This window comes from Syngnathus leptorhynchus, chromosome 7 (assembly GCF_054491065.1).
Source record: "Syngnathus leptorhynchus isolate UIUO chromosome 7, UIUO_Slep, whole genome shotgun sequence".
NCBI classification, from domain to species: Eukaryota; Metazoa; Chordata; class Actinopteri; order Syngnathiformes; family Syngnathidae; genus Syngnathus; species Syngnathus leptorhynchus.
In genome coordinates this window covers 1,592,213-1,615,018 of record NC_141201.1, presented here as the reverse complement: position 1 = coordinate 1,615,018, position 22,806 = coordinate 1,592,213, and the positions used below count along the sequence as shown (strand labels likewise).

Sequence of the window (22,806 nt, the reverse complement as noted above, 5' to 3'; positions counted from 1 at the left end):
GGGGGTGTATTCTTCCGCCTTTGTGTGTGTGTGTGTGTGTGTGGGGCAAGGACTGTAATCTGTGTAACACATTGGATGAAGTCATGTCGCAAAGCTGAAGTTCTGCATTTCATATTAGCTGTACAGTAAAGCACAACATCAGTAAAGGTCTGATTGTCTTGTGTCTCGAAGAGATTATTCTGGCCCATTTCAAGAGCTTTAGAGAATGAAATGAGGAAAAGAAGGTTTTGAGATTCCCAAACCACATGGCGGTGGGAAAAGTTGCGTACACTCTACGATCCTTTCAGGCTTGTCTTTTAGACTCCGCCCCCCCCCCCCCCCCCCCCCCCCCCTGCTGCGCAACTGACAGGCTGGCGCAACATGGCGTGCCAGCGGTCTTACCTGAAAGCAAGCCTCCGTCTTACGTTTCGATCAAAGTGGCACAATGCACCCCGTCGTTTCTAACCCCGTCAAGCCGGCCAGGGTGCTCCCCTTTGGAAAACGTCTCGGCCCCGCAATTACCCATTTTAGTTTTGTCTCCAATTTTAGAAGAGTAGCACCTTGACCGCCTTCTTTGAAGGGGTATTTGCAAGTCGCTCCTTTTCGCCATTCGACAGCCTTTACGATATATTTCAATATCTATCCAAAAACATGAGCGCAACGTGAAACAATGTAAATAAAATATATTCCCGCAGAGGTACTGATTATTTAATGTATTCATGCGAGCGGATTGCTCGGGGCATGTTTTGCTTGTTGGATAGTATTTGAAATTCTGCTCCTCCTCAATTCAAATCAGTATTTTAGCTAGCATCTTCTTGATGTATATACTCTCGTTAATATTGAGAAATGATCTAAGTATTTAATTGAAGAGGATTTCTGTAACTTTGGAGTATTGAGGTAGCTTTTAATGAGTATGTTTTGGTCGATTTGAAAGTATTCGGGCTACTTTAATACTCCCTATTTGTGTACTTTGAGGTGAATTTAAATATTTAGGTCATCTTTGGGAGTGTTTAGGTTACGTTGTCCGAGAACACTTGGACCTATTGCGCAACTGTATTTTAATGTTGGTCATTGAAGAGACACAAGTGTAAATCTTAGAGTTGAGATTTCAAATATAGGTCAGGCACCTCACGCAATGCTACCTGCAACCTTAGCACATTGGAGAACCAGTTTTGGATCAATAGTTGCCTTTTGAAAGAGAATTCCAACACTGAAGTAGCATGCGGCGTGTTTGGACAGGCATGCCGTTGCCCTGGAGACCAGATTGCGCCGGCCTCCCGGGGAGGGAGCGTGGAGAAGAGGCGTCTGACACGTCGGCCGCTAACTAGCGTAGCCGTTTCACAGGAGAGCCCAGAGCATGGTGCCGATGCCCCCGAACAGATGACTGATATTATTCTTGCTCTGCCACCGCCCCCCCCGCTGTGCCGGAGGATCATTTCAGCAGAAAATAATCACACGCTGGGCTCGATCAAATGCTTGTCGAGTGTAATAAAATTAGAGGTGGCTATTTTAAGACCCTGAACGTTTTTTCTAATCAGCGCAAAATGTTTTCTTTTGCCCGCCACTTTCATCATATCGCTTCCCTCACGTCGCACTCGGTGTGCTCAGCAAGACACTTTAGACCTCTGCCAGCTCATGCGGCTGTCTTTATATTTTATTTCTTTTTTTTCTTTTTTATGAGTCCTCCACACCCGCCTGGCTGGCCGCAGCTCCTCTCCGCCACATATAATCAAAGTGTAAGGCAGCAAATTCCCTCCTCTGTCGGCGGAGATGAAGACGAGCTATCTGGGGAGCCGTGACATCTCTACTTGGCCTTGAGAATGAGTGGCCGCTTTATTTGGGGCTTTTATCCCTTATTTCCCCGCTGTCTTGTAGAGTGGAAGCTAATGGGGTCTCTTGTGTTTGCCGCTATGTGTCAGCGAGACCTTTCCCTCGTGTTTACTTTGTGGCGCGGGTTATTAAACGGGGAGGAAAATGTAAATGGAGAAAAAAAAAAAAAAACTGGAAATTAGGAGGATTTGTTTCATTTGAATAACAAATATGACAAGCTAGCTTGCTGCCACACTTGCTAGCCAGAGCCTGAGCTGCTCTGTATTTGTCTGCAATTTTTTGGTAGCTTTTCAGAAAGCAACATGTAGCAAAAGACCTCCAACTTGTTTGAATGTCAGGGCTCAAAGATCATCCGTCATTGTTGGGCCCGCCAGCGCCTTTCGACCGGCGGCGAGGTATCGATCCCAAAATCAGCAGCCTCGCGTCGGCGGCGTAATACATCTTCTGGAAGCGTTGCGCTCAACGGCACTCGGGGCCAGGCGGGCGGGCGGCCTCTGCAGCTTTTACACGTGGCCATGGTTCACTATAATGCTTTCAATCTGAGCTCTGCACAATTGTATCATGTAGCAACATTGTCCATGTCCACGCAGCGTATGAATCGACTTCCACCGTACAATGTAACAAGAAATGTACAACAATAATCTTGTCACTTTTTTTTTTTTTTTCAAGACCACTTGACGGAAAGTGTCACATTTTGAGCACTTTCACTCATTTAATTAGCAAAGATTTTCCAGCATGCGAAAGCTAATTGTTCCACAGTCTGAAACTATTTTCTTCGCCGCCACTCACTAATGAAGGCTGCGAATAAAAGATTGAAGGGAGTAAACGCGGCTGCACAAGTGTCAAATGGCATTCGAGAGAAACACAGCTCAAATGCAAACATTTTGGATGGAGATTAGAATGAACGCATGATAACTATAATCACGATATTAGAAAAAGGGGGAGAAAATGCACTTTTGACCCTACTAGCGAGTAGCTGAAGGCTTAATGGAAAGTAAATCAGCGGCTAACTTGCATTTTTGAAATGGTTGATTATTTTCAAACTGCTTTAGTCCACATCGATGGACATTAAAATGTCGACCATCTAAGATCAGTAAACATTGTCATGGCTCAAGTAACGAGCAGATCATAAATTGGCAAAGTTGGTATTCTTCCGTAGCTTAGCTTAGCTTCAGTTTTCATCTTTCCTACTCTCCTGTCGTACAGATCTTTCAGTGGCCGTCCAGAAGTTCTCCCAATCACTGCAGGAGTTCCAGTTCGAGTGCCTCGGCGACGCCGAGACCGATGACGAAGTGAACATCGGTGAGTTGACCCAAAACCGACCCAGCGTGTGTAAGAGGAGAAGTACCCATTCAAATCTGCGTCGATGAATGGATTGTTCCGCTAGCCTCCAAAGTGAACGGTTCCGTATCGCAGCCCTCGGACGGGCTCTAAGTGTTTGCCGCATGTATAATTGATGCCATTGATCGCTTTTCCTCTACGGGAGGGGTCTAATTGTCTGACCGCTGTCGGAGATGAACGGAGATGTGAATTGCTCAGCCTCTAGCAGGAATGCGAACGATCCAATCTGGATTTCTCTGTCGCATCGCTCGTTATGCTCCGTTTGGGAGCGGCGCTTGCGGAATTACTGGCCATCTGCGAGGGGTCGCCCTCCTCCACGTGAAGCCGTTGGACTGAATGCAGAGCAAATATTCTCCGCCAAGGCAGATTTCTGCGAGAGGCTAATTACGCTCGCCCGTGCGGGAAGAGACAACGTGTCCACTTTTTCGGTCACCGTAATGACATCCAAGATGTTTCCTCAAGATAATCAAAATACACAAACTGCAGATGGGGAACAAAAGGCCACGATTCCTTTTTGAAAGCAAAATCAATCTGCGGCCGAGCATGCAAGTGGCGCGAGCGACAGCGGCGCTGACCCACCCGCCTTTGATGCTCCCGTCTTCCGACGCGTCACGCTGGAATGTGTCGCCACGCCGCCACACCTGACCTTCCTATCGATTGCGCTCCATGACATTCACATTCTCCAGCAAATCGATGCCACCAAAGGACTGATGCGATGACTTTTTTTTTTTTCCTCGAAGTTTGATGCCCTTCTCCTGAAAAGTCGATTCCCGATCCGAGCTCGAAATGGCTATCAAGCAGCTAACCTCTTGCGGAAAAATGTATCAAGTCACCTGGGAATCAGTTTGAAATTGTGACAACACGGTATCATTTGTCTCCTTTAAGCAGGCTATCACGTTTCTTTTTCAAGGTTGTCTGCGCTTATCTTTTCTCGATCGGCCACCGAGTGACGGGCGAGTCGTAAGCACCCTTGACTCCTCTTTGGAGCACCATCAGCGGCTCCCCTGAAAGCTTTTGTGCGCTTGATAAAGGAGCCGCCGCGTTTAATGGCAAAAATCATGGCTTCCTTCACTTTAAGGCTTTGTCGCGTAAACGGGCCAACGATGATGCACGGACGGTCGGTAAAGGCGTCGGGGTGGGGCCGGCCGCCAGGGAAGCCACGGGTGGCGCCGGAGAATCGTAACGGCGTCGGCTTCCGATCGAATAAAAAAGCAATGTAGTCAATGGTCAATATGAAATATCTACCACGCATTGCGCCTCTTGTTTAACGAACGCCGTGGCATCTGAAAGTTTCTTCTTGATTCCGTTTCAGCCCAGTCCTTCAAGGAGTTCTCCAAGCTGCTCAACACGGTGGAAGAAGAGAGACGCCGCTTGGTAAGAAAGCCGTTTGGAAACTTTTGACTGATCTAAATGGCAAAATGACATGAAATTGCTTGACATTTAAAAAAAGAACACTCTGCTTACTGTTCTGGGGATGCTTTGCTACATCCGGCGCGAGTTGTCCTGAATCTTGGCAGGGTACACGGAATTCTCTCGACGATAAAAGTATTTAGCGGCAAAATGGGTTTTTGGAACAAAAGGTGGGCTCGTGAGGAGCTCTGACACAGGAAAATTCATTTTTTTACAAATTGATTATATTTTATTTATTATTTATTTATGTTATTCTTTAGTTTTTTTATTCGATTTATTTTGGCCCTGATTGGCCGGCGACCAGTCCTGGGCGGAATCGTCTGGAATAGGCTGCAGCTCTACCGCAACGCTAAGCGGGCTCAGCAAAATCGAAAATGGACAGACGGATGGACGGACGGTCTCAAATCCCCAAACCCGCCGCCGCTGAGTTTACTGCCCATCACCCGGCCACCTTGGCGAAAATCGAGCTGTCGTTAATAATTTAAGATGCTTTTTTATTTTATTTATTTATTCTTAGGGGGGCAATGTGTGTGTCTGGACCACATAAATATAGAGTTGGCATTGAAAATGCGCACCATTAACTGATCCTATTCCGGCCCGAGTGATTTAAACGTCCATTAGGCGAGAGGTCGGAGACTCTTATGAAGCAGTTGTAAATTCAAACTAGACGAATGCGCTTTTATGGAATTTACCGTTAGATTAGCCACTCGCTGCCAATAAAGTGCTGCCTCACTCAGATGTAATTTGCACCGTTGGTTCCTTGGCAAATTTGAAGAAAACAACCGATGAATGCAGACTGAGAGCAACTGGCCGCCCATCACTTACACCGTTCGTTCGGTTTCTTTTCATTTGACTCTTGTTGTGAATCATTTGGAGGGCAACGTAGGGGTGGGTGGAAGCTTCTTCCTTTTCTGTTTTGGCTTTGTCAGAGGAAGCATCTGAAATCAAATTCAGGTTGGCCCCGCCCCATTTACTCCCCTTTCGCATCTGGACTCAATAAGTGGCCTAAAAATAACAAGAAAGACTTGAAAGACTGATAAGGCTCCTGCTGAAAGCCAAACATCTGACAGCAGATGGGGAAGAAACCTCGTTTTTTTTTTTTTTTTTTCCTCCAGGTTTTTGGAATGGACTTGTTCATGACGCCTTTTATTGTCTGAAAAAGATGAATGGCGATAAAAAATTGTTAGTAATATTCCTATTATATTTTATTTGAGTTATTATATATTTATATATATTTAGTATTGACACATGATGCGCAATTGTGGCCGGCCATATCTGGCCCCAGGCCCTCGGGTTTGACACCGATGGTCTAATTTAGGCTCGCCGATCCATTTTATGTCAAAGCACCTAAGAAAATAACTTTTTACTGGCAACTGGCCGTGTCAGGCCACTGATAAAATATAAAGTAAAAGACTACAAAAGAAAGACTTTTTTTATTTTTTTTTTCTTCCTGTGTAAACATTGGGAAATCGATATGTTTGTACGCAATGAAAAGTATCTGTTCTTTTTTTTTCCTTTATCGGCGCTTCCATTGTTCAAGCGCATTTTACTCGGAGTGCGGCTTTTAATTCACATTGTAATTCATGTTGTCTTCTCCCGCTGCTTTTTAAAATGAACAACAAAAGCCTCCCGATCCCTTAAGTGCTGTTTGGCTGTGCAGCCTTCTATTTATTTCCCACGTTGCCACTTTTCTTTAGGTTTACATTTCCTTCAACAGCCTTTAAACACATTTTAAAAACTATTTTACGCCTCGGACAGAGACACAGTCCAAATATTTTTCTTTTTTTAATTGTATTTGTCTTTTTGTGTGCAATGACTCAGGCACTGCCGCGGGCACCTCGCGTGGCGGCCCGTGAACGAAAGAATGTTTCCAATGACCCTGAAACGAGAGTGCCAAATAAAGGCAGCCGTTGTTCTCGGCAGAGCGAGTGTGTTTGATGAGTGTTGGGAAACTATTTGGAACTGATGATAAAAACTGGCAGCAGTACAATGAGCCAGATGAGAATATCAGCCTTATCCTCAATCACGCAAAGAAAATTCTCCGATATTTGCCAAGTAGCCTCGTATCAGGTGCGCTTGTTGCAACAATGAGGCAAGCGTGTCACGTCGACGCTTCGTGTTGTAGCGCAGCAACGGCGTATTATGATTATTTTTTTGGACACTTCTTCTCGAGCCGCTCATGAAGTATTCATAGTGGCGAGGTAGCGACTCACATATGAAGAGAACCAGCAGCACAGCTTGACCTTTCTGACTCTGATAGCGAGCGGAAATGTAGGAAAAATAATTGCATCAAATTAAACCCAGCCAAATAGACTTGTCCTTACAAAATGGACAGCTAAAGCCAGTTCTCCTTTTTGCTTGAATGCTCACACGGCGTGCTTGTTTTTTATTTTATTGATATATTCTTTTAATTGGAAGTACACAAACTGAAGCTCGATCGACGGCGTCCTTGCACGTTTGTGACCGAATTGCTCCCGGTTAGCTTTGGCGGCCTTGCTTCCGTTTCCAGATAAATATTTTGCCGTACAATCAGATTGTTCCGCCTCCCTCGTTTCCCTCCCTCCTTCCCGCCAAAACCAATCACCACGCTGCTTTTTTTTTAATAAAGGTCATTTCACACCCTCGGCATGAAATGGAGGATTTTATTTGATCATAATGACGAGGTTGGAATGTTTATTAGATGTTCATTTGTCCAACGCGCACGTTTAAGATTACTTTAACGAGCAAGGCCATTTTCTTCGGGGCGGCGGTGGCGGCGGCTGTCATTGTGATTATAGGTGCGAGCGCTGCCGATATTTTTTTTTTTATGCCCGCTGCCGGCGATCATTAGCGGGAATGTGGCTCAAGACCAAGAGATGGGGAAACGCTTTTGCTATTTGGCCGCCACCACCACCGACATTAACACGCAGCTCAACACATTGACACGGGCGTGTCGAGATTCACAAATGCAAACCCGCACGGAACTGACGCCTAGACCAGAAAATTGTTCAGAATGATCATTTCATTTTGGTTTGATTTAGATTTTTGCCTTCCTTCCTTCCTTCCTTCACTTCTACCTACTTTTGTCTTCCTTCCTTCCCTCCGACCTCTCGGAATGGAAGGGCGCCAACGGCATATTTCGCTTCACACATGCTATTGAGTTTATTTGTTCCCGCAAGATGCTGTTGTTTGGTCACCTCTTGACTTGGCAGCAATTTATTGGCTCAGCAGACCCGACCGCTCGCAGCAACCACTACGACCCTAAAAATAAAAAATAAAAAAAGTCAAATCAATATCAGACTGAGAGCTTGCTCCTCGTTACAGATAATGACTCATAAATATGCCCCGGCCAACGGGCTAATAATGGATTTGGAAAAGGCCGCGTGGAGTGTGCAACGGAATCAGAGTTATTATCTTGTATAAAAAAACCATGAAGATTTTTTAATCACATATTTGGCACAACGTGTATATGGTGTTCCCTTGTTGGGCGTGGCCAACCACGCGTTTCAATCGACGCTCTAAATGTTCCGAGCACATCATTAGCGAAGCAGAAGTCCATATTTTTTTTTCCCCATTTTGGGGCGTGCTGCTTATCAAGCTACCTATTTAAGCGTCCTGTCTGTTGGAGTGCAATTGGGACAAGTGAGCGCTATTAGACGTCTCCATTGGAAAGCGCAACGACGCACACCGCAGGCTCAATTAGAGCAGCGAGCGGCGAGGAGATAAAGCGGAGGAAATGACATTACCGCACGGGCAGATTACTCCCGCTGCACGTAGATAACGCCGCCACTCAGAGGGGGGATTACAGCCGGCCGCCGTTTGACGACCGCCAAACGTCCTCACGTGCTTTCAGATGGAGTGGCTGGCGCACAAGTGCTCTCTTTCGTGGTTGCGCCTCCATTTGGTGATTTAAGACCCCCCCCCCTCTCTATTTCTCGCTTTGGAATGGCTTTTCTTTTTTTTCTTATACACATACCGAAATGAAAGTGTCAACCCCCCGGCGAGGAAAACAAGTGAGGAAAGGGCTGACCTTATCTCCAATTGAGCGCATGCATCACACGCTACGCTAATGAGCACCAGGCCAGCCGATATTCCGAAAAAGACTCTGTCGCATCAGACTATTTGTCACCGGAACACGGCCACGTTTTAATGAGTGCTCCAGTGAAAATAATATATATATCTATAGAGATACTGTATCGTCTCAAATGTTAATCACTAAAAAGCAAATGAAGCAGTTTGAATGTCAAAATGATCTTCTGTTCTTTGTACTTTTTAGGAATTGTGATTGGATGCATACCTAGCTAGCGTGCAAATCAGCTTTTGTGTTCATTATTAGTAGCCCGGTCAAAGCGAGTTTGTTTCTATGCTTCCCTTTACGTACTTAATTTGTGCCGGATTCGAGATTTCCTGTGGGATCAGGCTTCCTAAAAATGTCTGCTCATAACATTCAGGACAGTGTGTTGGATTCCAAATGGCATTTTTTTTTCTGTATTGATTTGACTCGCACCTCCGGGGGCGAGCACAATTCTTTCCGAGGACGGTCCTGAAGGGATTCCCCAGGGGTCCGTCTCGGGCCCGCTGCTGTTTTGCATGTATATGAATGACCTATCTGACAGACGTCCCGGGGTTAACCGGCAGATGCATGCGGATGATAAAATGATGATACATGCTGGAAAAGGACATTGGTGGTTTGTGTCGCCGCCACCGTTTCAAACTGGCGATTCAAGTCAAAAATGGGGCAAAGCTCCTCTCGGAGTGTCAGTGTAGGCCCCGGCAGATGTTTAGTATGCTAAAATTACACGGTGATTAATGATGTGAAACAAAAACTCGGGAGTCCCCCCATCACCAGGCCACTAGATTTTAAAATGTCATTTACATTCTTGGGCTATTTTTCCTTAAAAAGTGGAGCAAACCTAAAACCGTGACTGTGTCGTAGAGCTCAAACCATATTTTGAAAATTATAAAAAGAATATTTTGAAATGATCATTTGAACCCAAATCCTGGTTTGAAGCCATACGTTGAAACCCTAACCCTGTCTTAAAACCCTACCTTTGTTTGAAGCCCCCCCACTTTATTTTACGACATATTTGGGACTGTAACCGAAGCTCGAAACTGCGTTTCGAAAAACCATCCTGCTCCTGCCTTGATGAATTATTTCACTTTTCTCTCCGCACAAAATAACACCTTCCATCAAGCTAACAGCCGTGTCGTTTGCCCCCCCCCACGCCCCCCTCGTTCCTCTGATGTCATCGACTCACCACGGGCGAAAGCCTATTCCGCGGGAATTTTTCCAGGCCGTAACGGCACCTTCAACGAACGCAGTCACCCGAGGATTGAACGTGAGCCGTAATTGAGGCAATACATCTCCGGCTTATCTGCTCCTGGGCCCAAGCGGTGGCGAGACGCCCCGGATGGCGAATCTCGATTGAGCGGGGGAGAGGTCGCCGCCGCCGCCGCCGTGCAGGCAAACAAAAATGACTCCAAAATGTAAAAACGTGCTTACTGGGCTGTATTTCTTCCAGCCGGAGGTGGGAGAAAGTCAAATATGTGCGAGGCATACGGATCGAATCAAATCTTAACTTGAAACCCAAATCCAGATTTAAAAGCCAAACTCATTTTTAATTGAGCGGCTCATTTTTACGCCGCGTGTCAGTCACGTCGCCGAGCTTCGGCGCAACAATGCGGCGCAATGACAACTACATCAAGCTTTTTAATTTGATTTTTTTTTTCCCCCCATGAATACTCAATTTGAAGAACACAGCCTGACATTTGTCTGCTTATGTTTTGCCCCCCCTGCCTAGATTCAGAACGCAGATGACGTCTTGATCACTCCCTTGGAAAAGTTTCGCAAGGAGCAGATCGGCGCCGCCAAGGTAAGCAAGCGCTCCGTCGTGTACGATTAGCTCGTCGACGGCATCGCGCTGTGCGGGATGGAAATGAGGCCCGAAACTGAATTTCCGTAGAAATACTTTTATGATCTCGCTTCTTCACAATCCTGCAGAACAGCATTTTCTTTAACAAGCTTTGCTATCGTATTGTGCCAAGCCATCACTATCTCATTTTGAGTATTAGCCATTTTTTTTTTCTAATCAGATTACTCTAATCCGGTTACGCGCTCCACACCCGAGCGGGCCGTACGGGATTGATCGAAGCCAAAGTTCCGCTCGCTGCAGGGCATGCACGGGGCCCCCGTGGACGACTTGTAAAGAGCAGAGTTGCTTTGTTGCTCGGCGAAGCCGGCGAATGAAAGCGCGGCGGCTTGTTTGCGCCGGTTCCCATGGCGTCCCGCCGAGTCTCTGAGCTCATTTCAGCCCGTCGGCGTCGTTACGATGTGGTCTTAAGCGTCAGAAATCCACACTTGGATATGTACTTCGTTACCTCCACCAGAGAACCCAGAGGCTGCCTTGAAGCCTTCATTTGAAACCCTAAGCATGGTTTGAAACTGTCCAAAATGGAATCCAAACCCAAAGCCCTGAGTAACACTAAAAAAAAAAAAAATTCGAAGTCTACCACATGCTTGAAACCCTCATTAAAGCCAAGTCAGGTTTAAAGCCCGATTTGAAATCTTAAACCTCGAACCATTGAATATGCAGCATGTTTTGCTTCTTTACATTCCACTTGCCTTTTCTCTTATTTCTTTATGAACTCATTGACTGCCAAGCCAAGTTAAAATTGACATTTGACGTTTATATCCGTCAATGGCAGTGAATGAGTTCAAAAACATCAAATGCTAGTTTTTTTGCAGTATTAGAAAACAAAAATCAGACCGTTTTAGTTTTATACTTTCCATTTGCCTTTTCTCTGTTTTTATTAACTCATTCACTGCCGGCCCAGTCAAACTGGATAGTTGACGTCTATCTCCGTCAATGGCAGTGAATGTGCAAAAACATTAAAATGCTCAATTTTTTTTCCAAGATTTAAAAAACCAAAATATGGGCATTCCATTTGAGTTTCCCCGCTGCACTTGTCGGTGTGATTATTGCCCACGTTTGTCGAGCGGCTCCTTAAAAGCCTGCCTGCCTGCCTGCCTGCCTGCCCACGTCACTCTTCCTCCGTCCACTTCCTCCTAATGGTTACGGCCAAACATTAGCTCAAACTGGAGGGAGATAAAAGGCGGCCATCACCAGTGGCGACTTTTCCACTCTTCCGAGAATCTGCCTTTCTGACCTCGCCCCCGCATGCCCCCCCCCCCCCCCCCCTCCAATCCCCTCCTTCCAGTTAGCTCCTTATTTGGCTGCACGGCGAGTAATCCCTCGAAGTCACGTATGGATGCTTCGCCCCGCCGGGCGCTGACGCGTGACGCTGCTGCGGCGCAGGGAAAAGCGCATACATCTCGTGACAGCTTGCGAACACACACTGTCGGCATAACAATGACAAGCGCGCAGAGCGCGTTGGTGCTAAAAGGAACATCTTTTTGGAAAAGAGGACTCAAAATTACGAGGGTGACCATCTCTGGCTGAATGTGAATACGTGACTACTGCTAATTAAAACATGTCAGCTCTCACAGCTGAACCAATTCGGGTCTCTGAAGCGTAACGTGACATTTCGGGGGTTTTTTTTTTTCACGTTAGGTTTGACAATGGGGAAAAATTACAGTATGCTGTACATGGAATATATTACGTTTAATGCCTACACGTATCGTAAATCTACACAATTACACGCCGATAACGATGTCCGTGATTAAATGAATCTGTTGTAGGCGTGACGAAGATGGCCTTTTTACCATCTTGTGGTCAAAAGTGGAATTACATCTGAAATAAGCAAACTTGTGTAAAGGAGGATACAAATACTGTCGCATGGCACCTTTGCCGCAAATTAGCTCCCTGTAATGAGCTGCCTGAGCTGAAGCCGCTTTGATATTATCATTTCAAACGAGCGCGAGTGACGCAGATGTTTGCTTTACTGTCAAATATTTTGCATCTTTTCCTTTAGTTACTGCACACTTTTGCAGAACGTTGGCCCTCCATCTGTTGCCACGGTGATGAGAAGCAAAGTGAGGCGACAATGGCCCCGTGGCTCATTAGGGCCTCTGTCAAGAATGTTAGCGAGGTGTGAGCTTTCTTATTATCGCTGACTGGCCACGACATTAGGAACACCTGCACTGTGCCCAAATGCACTTTCGACCAGGCAACCATAAGCATTTATTTATGTTCATTTATTTATTTTTTATTCATTTATTTGTTTCCAAATAATTATTTCTTTCTTCTCTCCATCGCTACATTTTGAAAATGGCCACGATGCTGGCGCTGTTTTCCAAACATTCACATCTTGTGACTTGAAATACTGATTTTTGCTACTACGGAATTTCGTCCATACAGCTTTTGTATTGGATCGCGTTCAAATCGTAAAATACTGCCGGTGAGTGCGTTTGATTCGAAAGCTCTTCAGCTGGCATCCAAACGCACAACAGGCATTCCGAAATATTCTCTTCCACCGCGCGATTTATTCACGAGAGAGTACAAAGCCATCAGATGGGGAAATCTCGAAGGTGCCGCGCAGTGTGTGTGTGTTTGCGTTGTTTTCCCAGCCCGCTGATTACTCTCGGGCGCTCGGGATCGAGTTGGGTCAAAGATTCCTTCTGCGGTGCGCTGCTGGGGCATAAAGGCATATCTAATGCTTGCTTAACATGGCGGGCGGCGCACCGTCTTTGTTATTAACAAGACCAAAGTGTCCAAAAGGTGAACTGAAACATTGCGCGAGTGTGAAGAGCGGCAATTTTTACACTAACCTGGCTACAAATTCACTTTTGCTTCAAGTGGTGGCAAAAAATCCCGCATAATATTTGGCCATGTTTCAATTTACGCCTTGCCAACTATTTCTCCCAATCTCGACTGGGATGGACTCCAGCTCATTCGCGACTCTAATTAAATTTTCAAACTCAAGGTCCATAAAAGATGCACAGTTAAAAGCAAGAAAAATAATCTTACTGTAAAAGCTCTTTGTGAACTGCTTCAACTCCGGTCAACAAACTAAATTCCTTTGACTTACCGTATTGGCCCGAATATAAGACGACCCTGATTATGAGACCACCCCCTCTTTTTCAAGACTCAAGTTTGAAAAAAGACTTTTTGAACACCAAATTTAATTTTCATACAGAAAATAATTACAGTACATCTGAAACAAATGATTATAACAATATACTCGAGAGCATGTTATTTTGCCTCATTCAAATCATGCAAAAACTGTTTATCACGTCTTAATATCTGAATATTTAAATATGTAAACTAAAGTGCAATCACATTTGAAAATGAATGGCTTCTGGTTTTTCCATTTTCTGTTATCTCTTGTCTTATTGCTATTTTTTATTTTTCTTCTTCGTGCTACTGCTATTTTTATTTTTCTTCTTCGTGACAGGGGTTCGCTTTGGCCTGGAGTTCAGCATTCGCTTTCAAGATATCTAGCGCCATCTAGCGCTGTGAATGGGTATAATGTCTAAACCCCGAATGTGAGATGCCCCTTACTTATTCAGTCTTATTTCAATGCAAAAAAAACACCGTCTTATACTCGGGCCAATACGGTAATTACTTGCCACCACTGGCTGGCAAGCAAACAAACAAAACAGCGTGACGGAATGCGACTTGCGCCTGGTCATATTTTCACGCCGCTCCGCCTTCGCTCTCGAGTCCCCCGCAGCGCCAAATTGCTTGTCGGGAGGTGGCGAGCAGCCGCTAGTGGCGTGCGTGTGCTGCTCGGACTCCCGCTTCGGCCGCGGGGGAGCCTGGAAAGAAAAAAAACGCCACTTCTTAATTTATTCTGATTACCGTCCTGTGCGCGTGTGCGTTTTCCTCTTTCCCGAGGGAAGGTGGGAGCAATTCACTCATATGCGTGCTTCCAAAATAATGTCACGTCAACGGCACTTTTCTTCTTTTTTTTTTTCCTCAAAGAAAAAGTACATCCCGGGTTCTTGGGGGAAATATATTTTGCTGTCAGCGTCATATCATACTTTTAATCGTGTTTATTTATCCCGACACCTGTTTGTGTTGCCTGTCTCTCTCGACAACAGCACCCCCTTCATCCTCTGCCGAGAAAAATCAATGGCGCGCCAGACCCCACCGCCTAGATGGAAATAAGAAGCCTCGTCAAATTATCTATTGATTTCTCTCTCTCGCTCCCGTGTGGGATTGTTTTGTCGTGGAGTCTCGCGGTGAGTTTCAACCCGCTCAGGCGGAACGTTCTTGAGGGTCCAGTCGGCTTGCTGAACATCAGGGCCATGGGAATGAAAACAAACAAGCAGGCTCTGGTTTCAAGCCCCCCCCCCCCTGACTCCCCCTCCCATTTTTGTTCAAGTGGTTCGGCCCAAGAGGTCAGTACACAAAAAATGCCTTGGTAGAGGAGAAGCCTCTGATTTGGATGATATTTGGCTAGGGTGTTAAAAGTTGAGCTTTGTGTTCCTACATGCTTGCGAGATGGCCGTCTGGCATGAAAAGCCCATTTCCTGTTCCTCTCCCGGGAACCTTTTCTCAGACCTCGGGGACCATCTTGGAAAATATACAAACGTCATCCGTCCAGTCGCTCTCTCTCTCTCTCTGTCTATGTAGAGGGAAAAAAATATATATTTTTACCCCCAAGCAGAGCTGCTGCTAAATTTATGCTGCTGCTGAGGGTTTACTGTAAAATAACAGAATCATTCACTTTTTTTTTTTTTTTATAGTGGACCACAGAGTTCACTAAAAAGTCAACATTTGTGTGTGTGTGCATGTGTGTGTGTGTGCATGTGTGTGTAGGCGTGTGTGTGTGTTTGTGCGTGTTTGTTTGTAAAACAAGACTACTGCTTATTCCATCAATCTTTCCAAAAAAAAAAAAAAATCTGTCTCAGAATTCAATCGAGCCAACACGTGAAGTCCGAATGTGGTTTGACTTCCACCTAGTGGCAGCGGCATCAAACAATTTCCCAGGACCTCAAACGTTCCGTTTCTAAGCTCTCCTTTGATTTATCTATTCCTTTTTATTTGAGGACGGGAAGAAGAAATTTGATAAGGAGACGGAGAAATATTACGGCACACTTGAAAGACACCTCAGCCTGTCATCCAAAAAGAAAGAAGCTTATCTTCAAGAGGTAAAACCCAAACATTTTTTTTCCTTTTTAAATCATACAGCTTTGTCCGTCATCTGGAGAGGACTAAATCTCAGGCTCACCTTTCTCTGACTGGACGCCGACCCGGTTGTTTTTATTTTTTCTCTGGTTGGCAGGCCGACACGCAGATTGACAAAGAGAGGCAACTGTTCAACGACGCATCCCTCGAGTACATCTTCAAAATACAGGAAGTGCAAGAAAAGAAGAAGTTTGAGTTTGTGGAGCCAGTAAGTTGAATTTATTTTTAGAGCATGCGTGAGCTTTTTTTTTTGGGGGGGGGGGGGAATCCAGCTCAGATCTTATGAGATAGGTGTTCCTAATTTTGTGACGTCCCAGAACAACCTGTGCGGTCGTTCCCAACATCTCCATCGGAGAAGCTGACAGCTAATATGAATCTCTCGCCCTCGTACGCATGGGAGACGTGACTTGAAAGTCAAGTATTTCTTTCCACTGCAAAGCAAGATGTCCCTCCCCTACCTGAAATGTAAATCTTTTGGCCCCGGGGGTCACCGCGACGGGACTCGCAACCTTGCGGCCCCATGATGACTCTCTCCGCAGATGACTCTTTGATAGAGCCAAGCTCAGACCGAAAATCAAATCCGTGTCGGTGTGGCGGGGATTTGATGATTTTATTTTTTTTCAAGGTCATCATCCCATATATATTTTTTTTAACAAACAAAATCAATGGATGAATCAGTGTTACAAATTGATTATGTGATTTTGAACACCATTGACATAACATAACGTTCCTCAAGCATGGAGAAGTTGCGAGCACCATGGTGAACTTCATCTGCAACTTTTCCGTGCACTTCAACTTGTTTGTGTGTGTGAATGCACTTTCCGTGTGTGTGTGTGTGTGTGCGCCGCTGGCTCGTCCACAGCTGCTGGCCTTCCTGCAGGGCTTGTTTACGTTCTACCACGAGGGATACGAGCTGGCGCACGAATTTGAGCCGTACAAGCAGCAGCTCCAGTTCAACCTCCAGAACGTAAGTGCTGACCCGGATCTCACCCCCCGCCCCGTGTGCTCGGCAGGCTTCTCTGCTGCTGCTGCTGCTGTTGTTCTTGCTTCTTCCAAAGGAGACATGCGCTGGATTTTATAGCTCATATTTTTGATATATTTATAGAGACCAATTTAAAAAAAAAAAAAAAAAAAAAAGCCAAGATTTATTTTCACTGCATTCTGACTTTTTTTTTATTTTAACTGTCGTAATCTGCCCTGAGCAAGCAATTAAAAAAAAAAAGTCATTTTTCCATAATGTCCACTTTAATCCTGCCCTTAATTAAAAAAAAATAAAGAAAGGTTAAGAGTCAAAGACGAGCAAGCTACGTCTGACAGCAGCCGCGGGGCAGCCGGAAATCGGACGAATACATTTTTGTCGGCTACTGAGGGAGCGCAAGCTAGCGGCAAACGTGTTCCTCTCTCCCCACGCAGACGCGCAACAACTTTGTGAGTACCAAGCAGGAAGTGGAGAAGCTGATGAAGAGAATCAGGTCCGCCGAGCAAGACTACAAAGCTCCGGGCCGCTGGAGCATGGAGGGCTTCTTGTATGTGCAAGAGAAACGTAAGTAAAGGTCATTGCGGAAACGTACAATGTCAGCAATTTGCAATGATCACCTCGTATTTGTGATTTTGTCATAGGTCCTCTGGGTAGCGCTTGGACGAGGCACTACTGCACGTATGAGAAGGGCAGCAAAACTTTCAACATTAGCAATAGCGACACTAAATTGGCCAATAAACAGGTAGCTCGTTTACCCTCACCATTTTAGCTAGCATCATCTTGTTTGTTTGGTCTTTGCTTAGCTTAGCTAGCTTGCAAATTCTAAGATTGCTAGCTTGGTTTTACATTTCAGTTATAGTTTTGTTCTCCTTAGAGTCTTATTTCCACTGATTATTTTCATCTTAGTTGGCTTACTTGTCCTACTTAGTTGTCTTAGTTTTCGTTTTAGACAAATTTGTTAATCCACTTAGTTTGATCTTAGTTTAAGAGTTTAGCTTAATGTAGTGTTTTGGTTTGGTCTTTGTTGACTAGCATTGTACCTTTTAAAATGGAATTGTTTGGGTGAGTTTTCTAGCATTTATCTTTTAGAACGGTCTGGTGCTCAACCAGTCCGAGATGTTCAAGCTCAAATCGTGCATCCGGAGGAAAACCAACTCCATCGACAAGCGCTTCTGCTTCGACATTGAGGTGATGGAACGGTAGGTAACTGACAACCATTTTATGAAGAAAAGCTTGATCAAAGTGCATGTGAGATGTTTTGCGTTCCATCAAAGTCCATTAACCCCAAACGTATCCCGGCAGCGGGCCTCCACGCCAACCCACCGACGGTGTTCGGCTTCCATTAACATCCTGGAAGGCTTCCATGTTTTCATCTCCTTTTGAGTCTGGCATGAACTCCACTTTGTTGCATAAGCAGTACCCCCCCCCCCCCCCCCCCCCCACTATTCTTGAGCTGGAAATTTATCATCCAGTTTCATCCAAAACAGTTTACAGCCGTCATTTTACAATACGTATAAATGAAAATAAAATGTCTTCCTTACTGCCATTTAAGCAGGTAAAAACTGCGAATAGTTGAGTTTTTCAACAAATTTGTAAATCTGCAAGGGGAATTACTGTAACCTCATTCCCAGTCCTTTTTATTTCTACTTCTTCTGTCTCCATGTCCACGTAGAAACGGCGTCTGCCGCGGAACTCTTTTCAGGCCGCTTCGGTTGTTCTATAAAGTCCGGTACGTGAAGGGACCCTCGTCGCTTGTGCACATGGGCGCGTGTGTGTGTGTGCGCCGCTTCCATGTGATTCACGCCTTCTTTTATGCTACTTTTTTTTTTTTGCTGGGTCAAATTGTGCCTCTGCTGCCTGCTGATTGTTCTCCTCATGAGAATCAAACCTTCCAATTTCTACTTTGAATGATCGGGTCACACTGAAAATTAAAACTACTGCAGGAAACCAGTTGAAGGGGGAAACATTTTTGAAGGGAAGTCTGCAGAGAGAGGAAAAAGGTCAGCCTATATAATTTTTTTTTTTTTTTTAATGGTATCGGAGAAAGCTGTATTTTTCTCGAGAGGTAAAAGTCGTAATGGTAGGAGAATAAGGTTGTATTTTTTTTTTTTAATAAGAAAAAGGCTTGTCATCTTGGAAGAATATGGTTGTATTTATGAGAAAACTATATAGAAAATAAATCCAGATTCTCTCAAATAGACTTCTTAAAAAAAATGCAGCTGGGCTTCATTGTAATAATTTTTTTTTTAATTGAGCGACGCTTTTTGTGTGATAAAAAGGTGAGGTGATAAGAAGCAGATGCATGCTGGGTGCGTTGTGGTGAATCTGGCTGGCACTGTGCAGCTTTTCATCAATCAAGCGTGGAGTGTGAATCGACAACAGCAACTTCAAACAAAGGCCGTGACATTATTCTGAAGCCAGCATTTTCTTTTCCAGGCACGGTGTTATGACACTGCAGGCGCTGTCCGAGTCCAACAGGAGGCTTTGGTTGGAAGCCATGGACGGCAAGGAGCCGGTAAGGAGTCCTGCTGCACCAAATACGGCTCTGAGCTTGTGCGAATGGCGCCCTCGTGTGGCTTCATCTAGAAATTACAACCTGCTGAAACCAGCTCAAATGTTTTGCCTTGATTTTTTTTTCTTCTTCATTGTCTAGATTTACAACCTGCCTGCCATCCTGAGCAAGAAGGAGGAGAGTAAGTTTGCGTTAGTGAGATGATCACATATTTTTCTGCCAATAGTCTATAATATTAATTATAATAATAAGGTAACCAAGATGAGGCACACTTGAGGCATTATTGTCTTGGAATCATTGATATAGGTTTTTTTAATGACGAGAATGTACCTAATGAAATGGCCACAAGTTACTTTCTGAGATATGGATTGATGCAAATGAACGTCCCCCTCACCGCTCTTAATGTCGTCATCCAGCGTTCCTTAACGAGGCCGGCTTTAACTTTGTGAGGAAATGCATCGAGCTGGTGGAGAGCAGAGGTGAGGAGTGTTCATAGCCACGACAAATCATCCAGAAGATAACTTGACGCTGTGGCTCTTCACGCAGGCATCAACACCATGGGGCTGTACAGGATCGGAGGCGTCAACTCCAAAGTGCAGAGGCTGATGGCCACCGTTTTTTGTAAGTAAGGATGGGAGGCCGTTTTGTCCTCACGCAGTATTTTGGCGGCGGTTTGCACATCTGCCTCAATGTCGAAAAGTTTCCAAAAATCATTCATGTCAACTCCAAGCATCCAAGGCGCCCGCAGACATGGACCTGGATCCCGAGACGTGGGACAACAAGACCATCACCAGCGGCTTGAAGAATTACCTCAGGTCAGCATTTATTTATTGATATTTTATTTGAATTTATTTCTGTATTTATTTCTTTATTGTCTCCAGGTGTCTGTCGGAGCCGCTAATGACCTTCAAGCTGCATAAAGAATTCATCATGGCTGCCAGTAAGTTCATGAAAATAAACGTTGGGCCAAAATGAGCCCAATTTGCAGTTCATTGAAGGATTAAAAAAAAATCTACTCCAGTAAACCTGCTGCTCTTGCTGTTTGCTATATGAGCCATTTATAATTTGCAACTTTTCCATCTCAGAATCGGACGACCAGAACTACAGAGTGTGCGCTATCCATTCTTTGGTCCATAAGCTCCCTGAGAGAAACAAGGAAATGCTGGAGATGCTCATCAAACATCTCGTCACGTATGATTCCGCTCTCGTCTCATAGTAAATATAGTCAATTGATTATCAGGTGTGCCATCGTCATACATGTTATGTTCCCTCTTCCCCTCAGTGTGTCCACGCAAAGCCAGTCCAACATGATGACCGTATCCAACCTGGGCGTGATCTTCGGGCCCACGCTAATGCGCTCGCAAGAGGAGACCGTGGCCGCCATGATGAACATCAAGTTCCAAAATATTGTGATGGAAATTCTGATTGAGAATTTTAACAAGGTGTGACACAGTCAAATTTCCTCAAGAACAAAAAGATCCAGTCAAATAATGATTCTGCAATTTCTAGATCTTCCTTCAGCCTCCGGATCCCAACGTGCCACTTCCGGAGCCTCAGTGCCGGCCCGGTTCCCGCCGAAGCAGAGCTATTTGTATGTCGAGTGGCCCCCGGAAGCCTCGCAGCCTCTACACTCCCACCCTGTGCCTGGCTGACGCAGAAAGTGAGTACCAAGACTGTTTGTGCTTTGTGGCGTCCCACAGGGATCTGTTCTTCGACCGCTTCTGTTCCAATTGTATGCTCACTTTTAGACTATAAATCAAGGCTCGATTTTAATGTGGGCCTGTTGTGCCTCCCCTCTGGTCCCTGCATAGGCGACGCCTGCAGCAGCAGTCCGGGCAGCACCCCCACGGGCAGCACCGAGTCTCTGTCCTCGCACTCGTCGGAGCACAACGGCCCCCCCAAGACCGAGACCTTGTCCTGCGTCAAAACCTCGAGCGCGATCCTCCCTGACGCCGCGTCCTTGCGCTCCAGCGGGCCCCGGAGCACCGAGTCCAGTTCCAGGGAGGAGGCCGGCCCGACGGACGTGGAGTCGGAGGACGCCCTCAGCGCGCCGTCCGTCACCGGCGTGGCCCCCAGAAAGGCCCCCCACCGACGACACCCTGGACCCGGACCGCCCGATCTCACAGCTGCAACCTCTCTCAAGTCACTACGTGTGTCTGAAGGTGATCCAGAACCGCCCGTCCATTATTCTGTGGATATTCTCACCTATGTTGCAGGCAATTGTGGCAAAAACTTGCTTTGTTCTCCCTCAAGGTCAAAGGAGCTACTCCAAATCCGCCCAAAATCTCTCCACGCTGGATCTCATCGATCACTTGAAGCCATCGGCGGACCCTCCGGACCTCCCGCCCAAACTCGTGATCCGGCGCCGAGGCGCCGCAGCCTCGGCCAGCAACGGATACCAAAGACCAGGCTCGGCGTAAGTACTCCCGCCGCATTAATTCCCGCCGTATTTCAATCGTCGTTCATAACAAACCTTGTCGGATGACTTATAACTCTTTGAAATAAAGTCTTGGCTCACTATTTGGCAAGTACAACCTACTGTCAAGTTTTACAGCGGAGCACAATCGACTTCAGGCGATTGGAATTTTATGCTCGTCAAAACAATGCAAGAAGGACATTTAAGGATATTTGGCCTGATGGTAAACATATTTGGCGGGGCTTAATGACTGCCCTCATAAATACGTCCGGTAAGTGTCTGTGTGTTTCTCTCCGTTCTCGCTCACATTTTATGACTGATTTAGCGTGTTTCGCAAATTAATAAGGGCAATGGGGTCAGACGCCTTTTTGCCGCCTGGTCACCTTCTTGGCCCGTGTGCGAGCGCTGAGATGATTTATGTCATCTCCTCTGTGGTGGGAGAGCTGCTCTTAATTCTCAGGGTTAATGTGACCCAGCAGCAGAATGCCCGCCTCCTCCTCATTTGTCTGCACAAAAACTGGTTACAATCAGGAATAAGCAAAAAATATCTGACAGTCAGAAATGAACTAGCATTACAATCATTTGTGTGTTTTTTTTTGTGTACGCATCTACTGTATGTGCGTGAAAGCACTTAAATGGCCTCTTGACTCATCTTGTCACTCTCACAGCTCCACGTTACCTTGACTCCCAGGTCACGATGGCTCACGGGAGTCAAGTGCGCCCTCGTAATCTCCTCACTTAAAAAAAAAAAAAAATCCCAGAAGGGAAGGAAAGAAGGAAACGTCCCGTATTGTGTCGTTCTGACTTTCACTAAGGGTCCAAAACAATCAAGAATGCTGCTGGTGAAAAGCCAGCGTGTGTGTTTTAATTTAAAGTGATACGTTAAGAAATACCGTATTTTCCGGACTATAAGGCGCACCGGACTATAAGGCGCACCTCTAATGAATGGGCTATTTTAAAATGTTCTCCTTATATAAGGACTATAAGGCACACCATTAATGCATCATGTCAGATTTTTAATCCAAATCAAATCATTCTCCATTTTATCTTTTTTATTTCAACTTCAGACACAACAAATTACTTATTAATCACAAAATAATGATCCATAGTCTCTTTGATTGATGATTCATAGTCTTCAGTGGGCCACTTGTGATTGATTTCATGACACAATGCTTCGGGCCAGTTTAAATTTAGGAATTTGGTCCATATATAAGGCGCACCGGACGATAAGGCGCACTGTCGGTTTTTGAGAAAATTTTAGGTTTTT

The 22,806-nt window shown here is 45.4% G+C and overlaps 1 protein-coding gene across 4 annotated transcripts in view; it reads left to right on the top strand.

Moving 5' to 3' along the window:
- arhgap42b (Rho GTPase activating protein 42b) overlaps positions 1-22,806 on the top strand; it is a 28,739-nt gene that overhangs the window by 2,929 nt on the left and 3,004 nt on the right. Inside the window, exons 2-22 of one of the 4 annotated variants that reach the window (XM_085916839.1) lie at positions 3,016-3,111; positions 4,463-4,524; positions 10,341-10,412; positions 15,494-15,595; positions 15,730-15,840; positions 16,495-16,599; positions 17,046-17,175; positions 17,253-17,353; positions 17,701-17,810; positions 18,284-18,340; positions 19,048-19,126; positions 19,265-19,304; positions 19,540-19,602; positions 19,670-19,744; positions 19,854-19,938; positions 20,005-20,063; positions 20,209-20,314; positions 20,406-20,565; positions 20,633-20,783; positions 20,935-21,285; positions 21,377-21,539. In XM_085916839.1, the coding sequence (XP_085772965.1) occupies positions 3,016-3,111; positions 4,463-4,524; positions 10,341-10,412; positions 15,494-15,595; positions 15,730-15,840; positions 16,495-16,599; positions 17,046-17,175; positions 17,253-17,353; positions 17,701-17,810; positions 18,284-18,340; positions 19,048-19,126; positions 19,265-19,304; positions 19,540-19,602; positions 19,670-19,744; positions 19,854-19,938; positions 20,005-20,063; positions 20,209-20,314; positions 20,406-20,565; positions 20,633-20,783; positions 20,935-21,285; positions 21,377-21,539 (2,278 nt within the window). Of the gene's footprint in view, positions 1-3,015; positions 3,112-4,462; positions 4,525-10,340; positions 10,413-15,493; positions 15,596-15,729; positions 15,841-16,494; positions 16,600-17,045; positions 17,176-17,252; positions 17,354-17,700; positions 17,811-18,283; positions 18,341-19,047; positions 19,127-19,264; positions 19,305-19,539; positions 19,603-19,669; positions 19,745-19,853; positions 19,939-20,004; positions 20,064-20,208; positions 20,315-20,405; positions 20,566-20,632; positions 20,786-20,924; positions 21,286-21,376; positions 21,540-22,806 lie in introns of all 4 variants that reach the window. The other 3 variants (XM_085916838.1, XM_085916842.1, XM_085916841.1) reach the window with 3 other exon arrangements.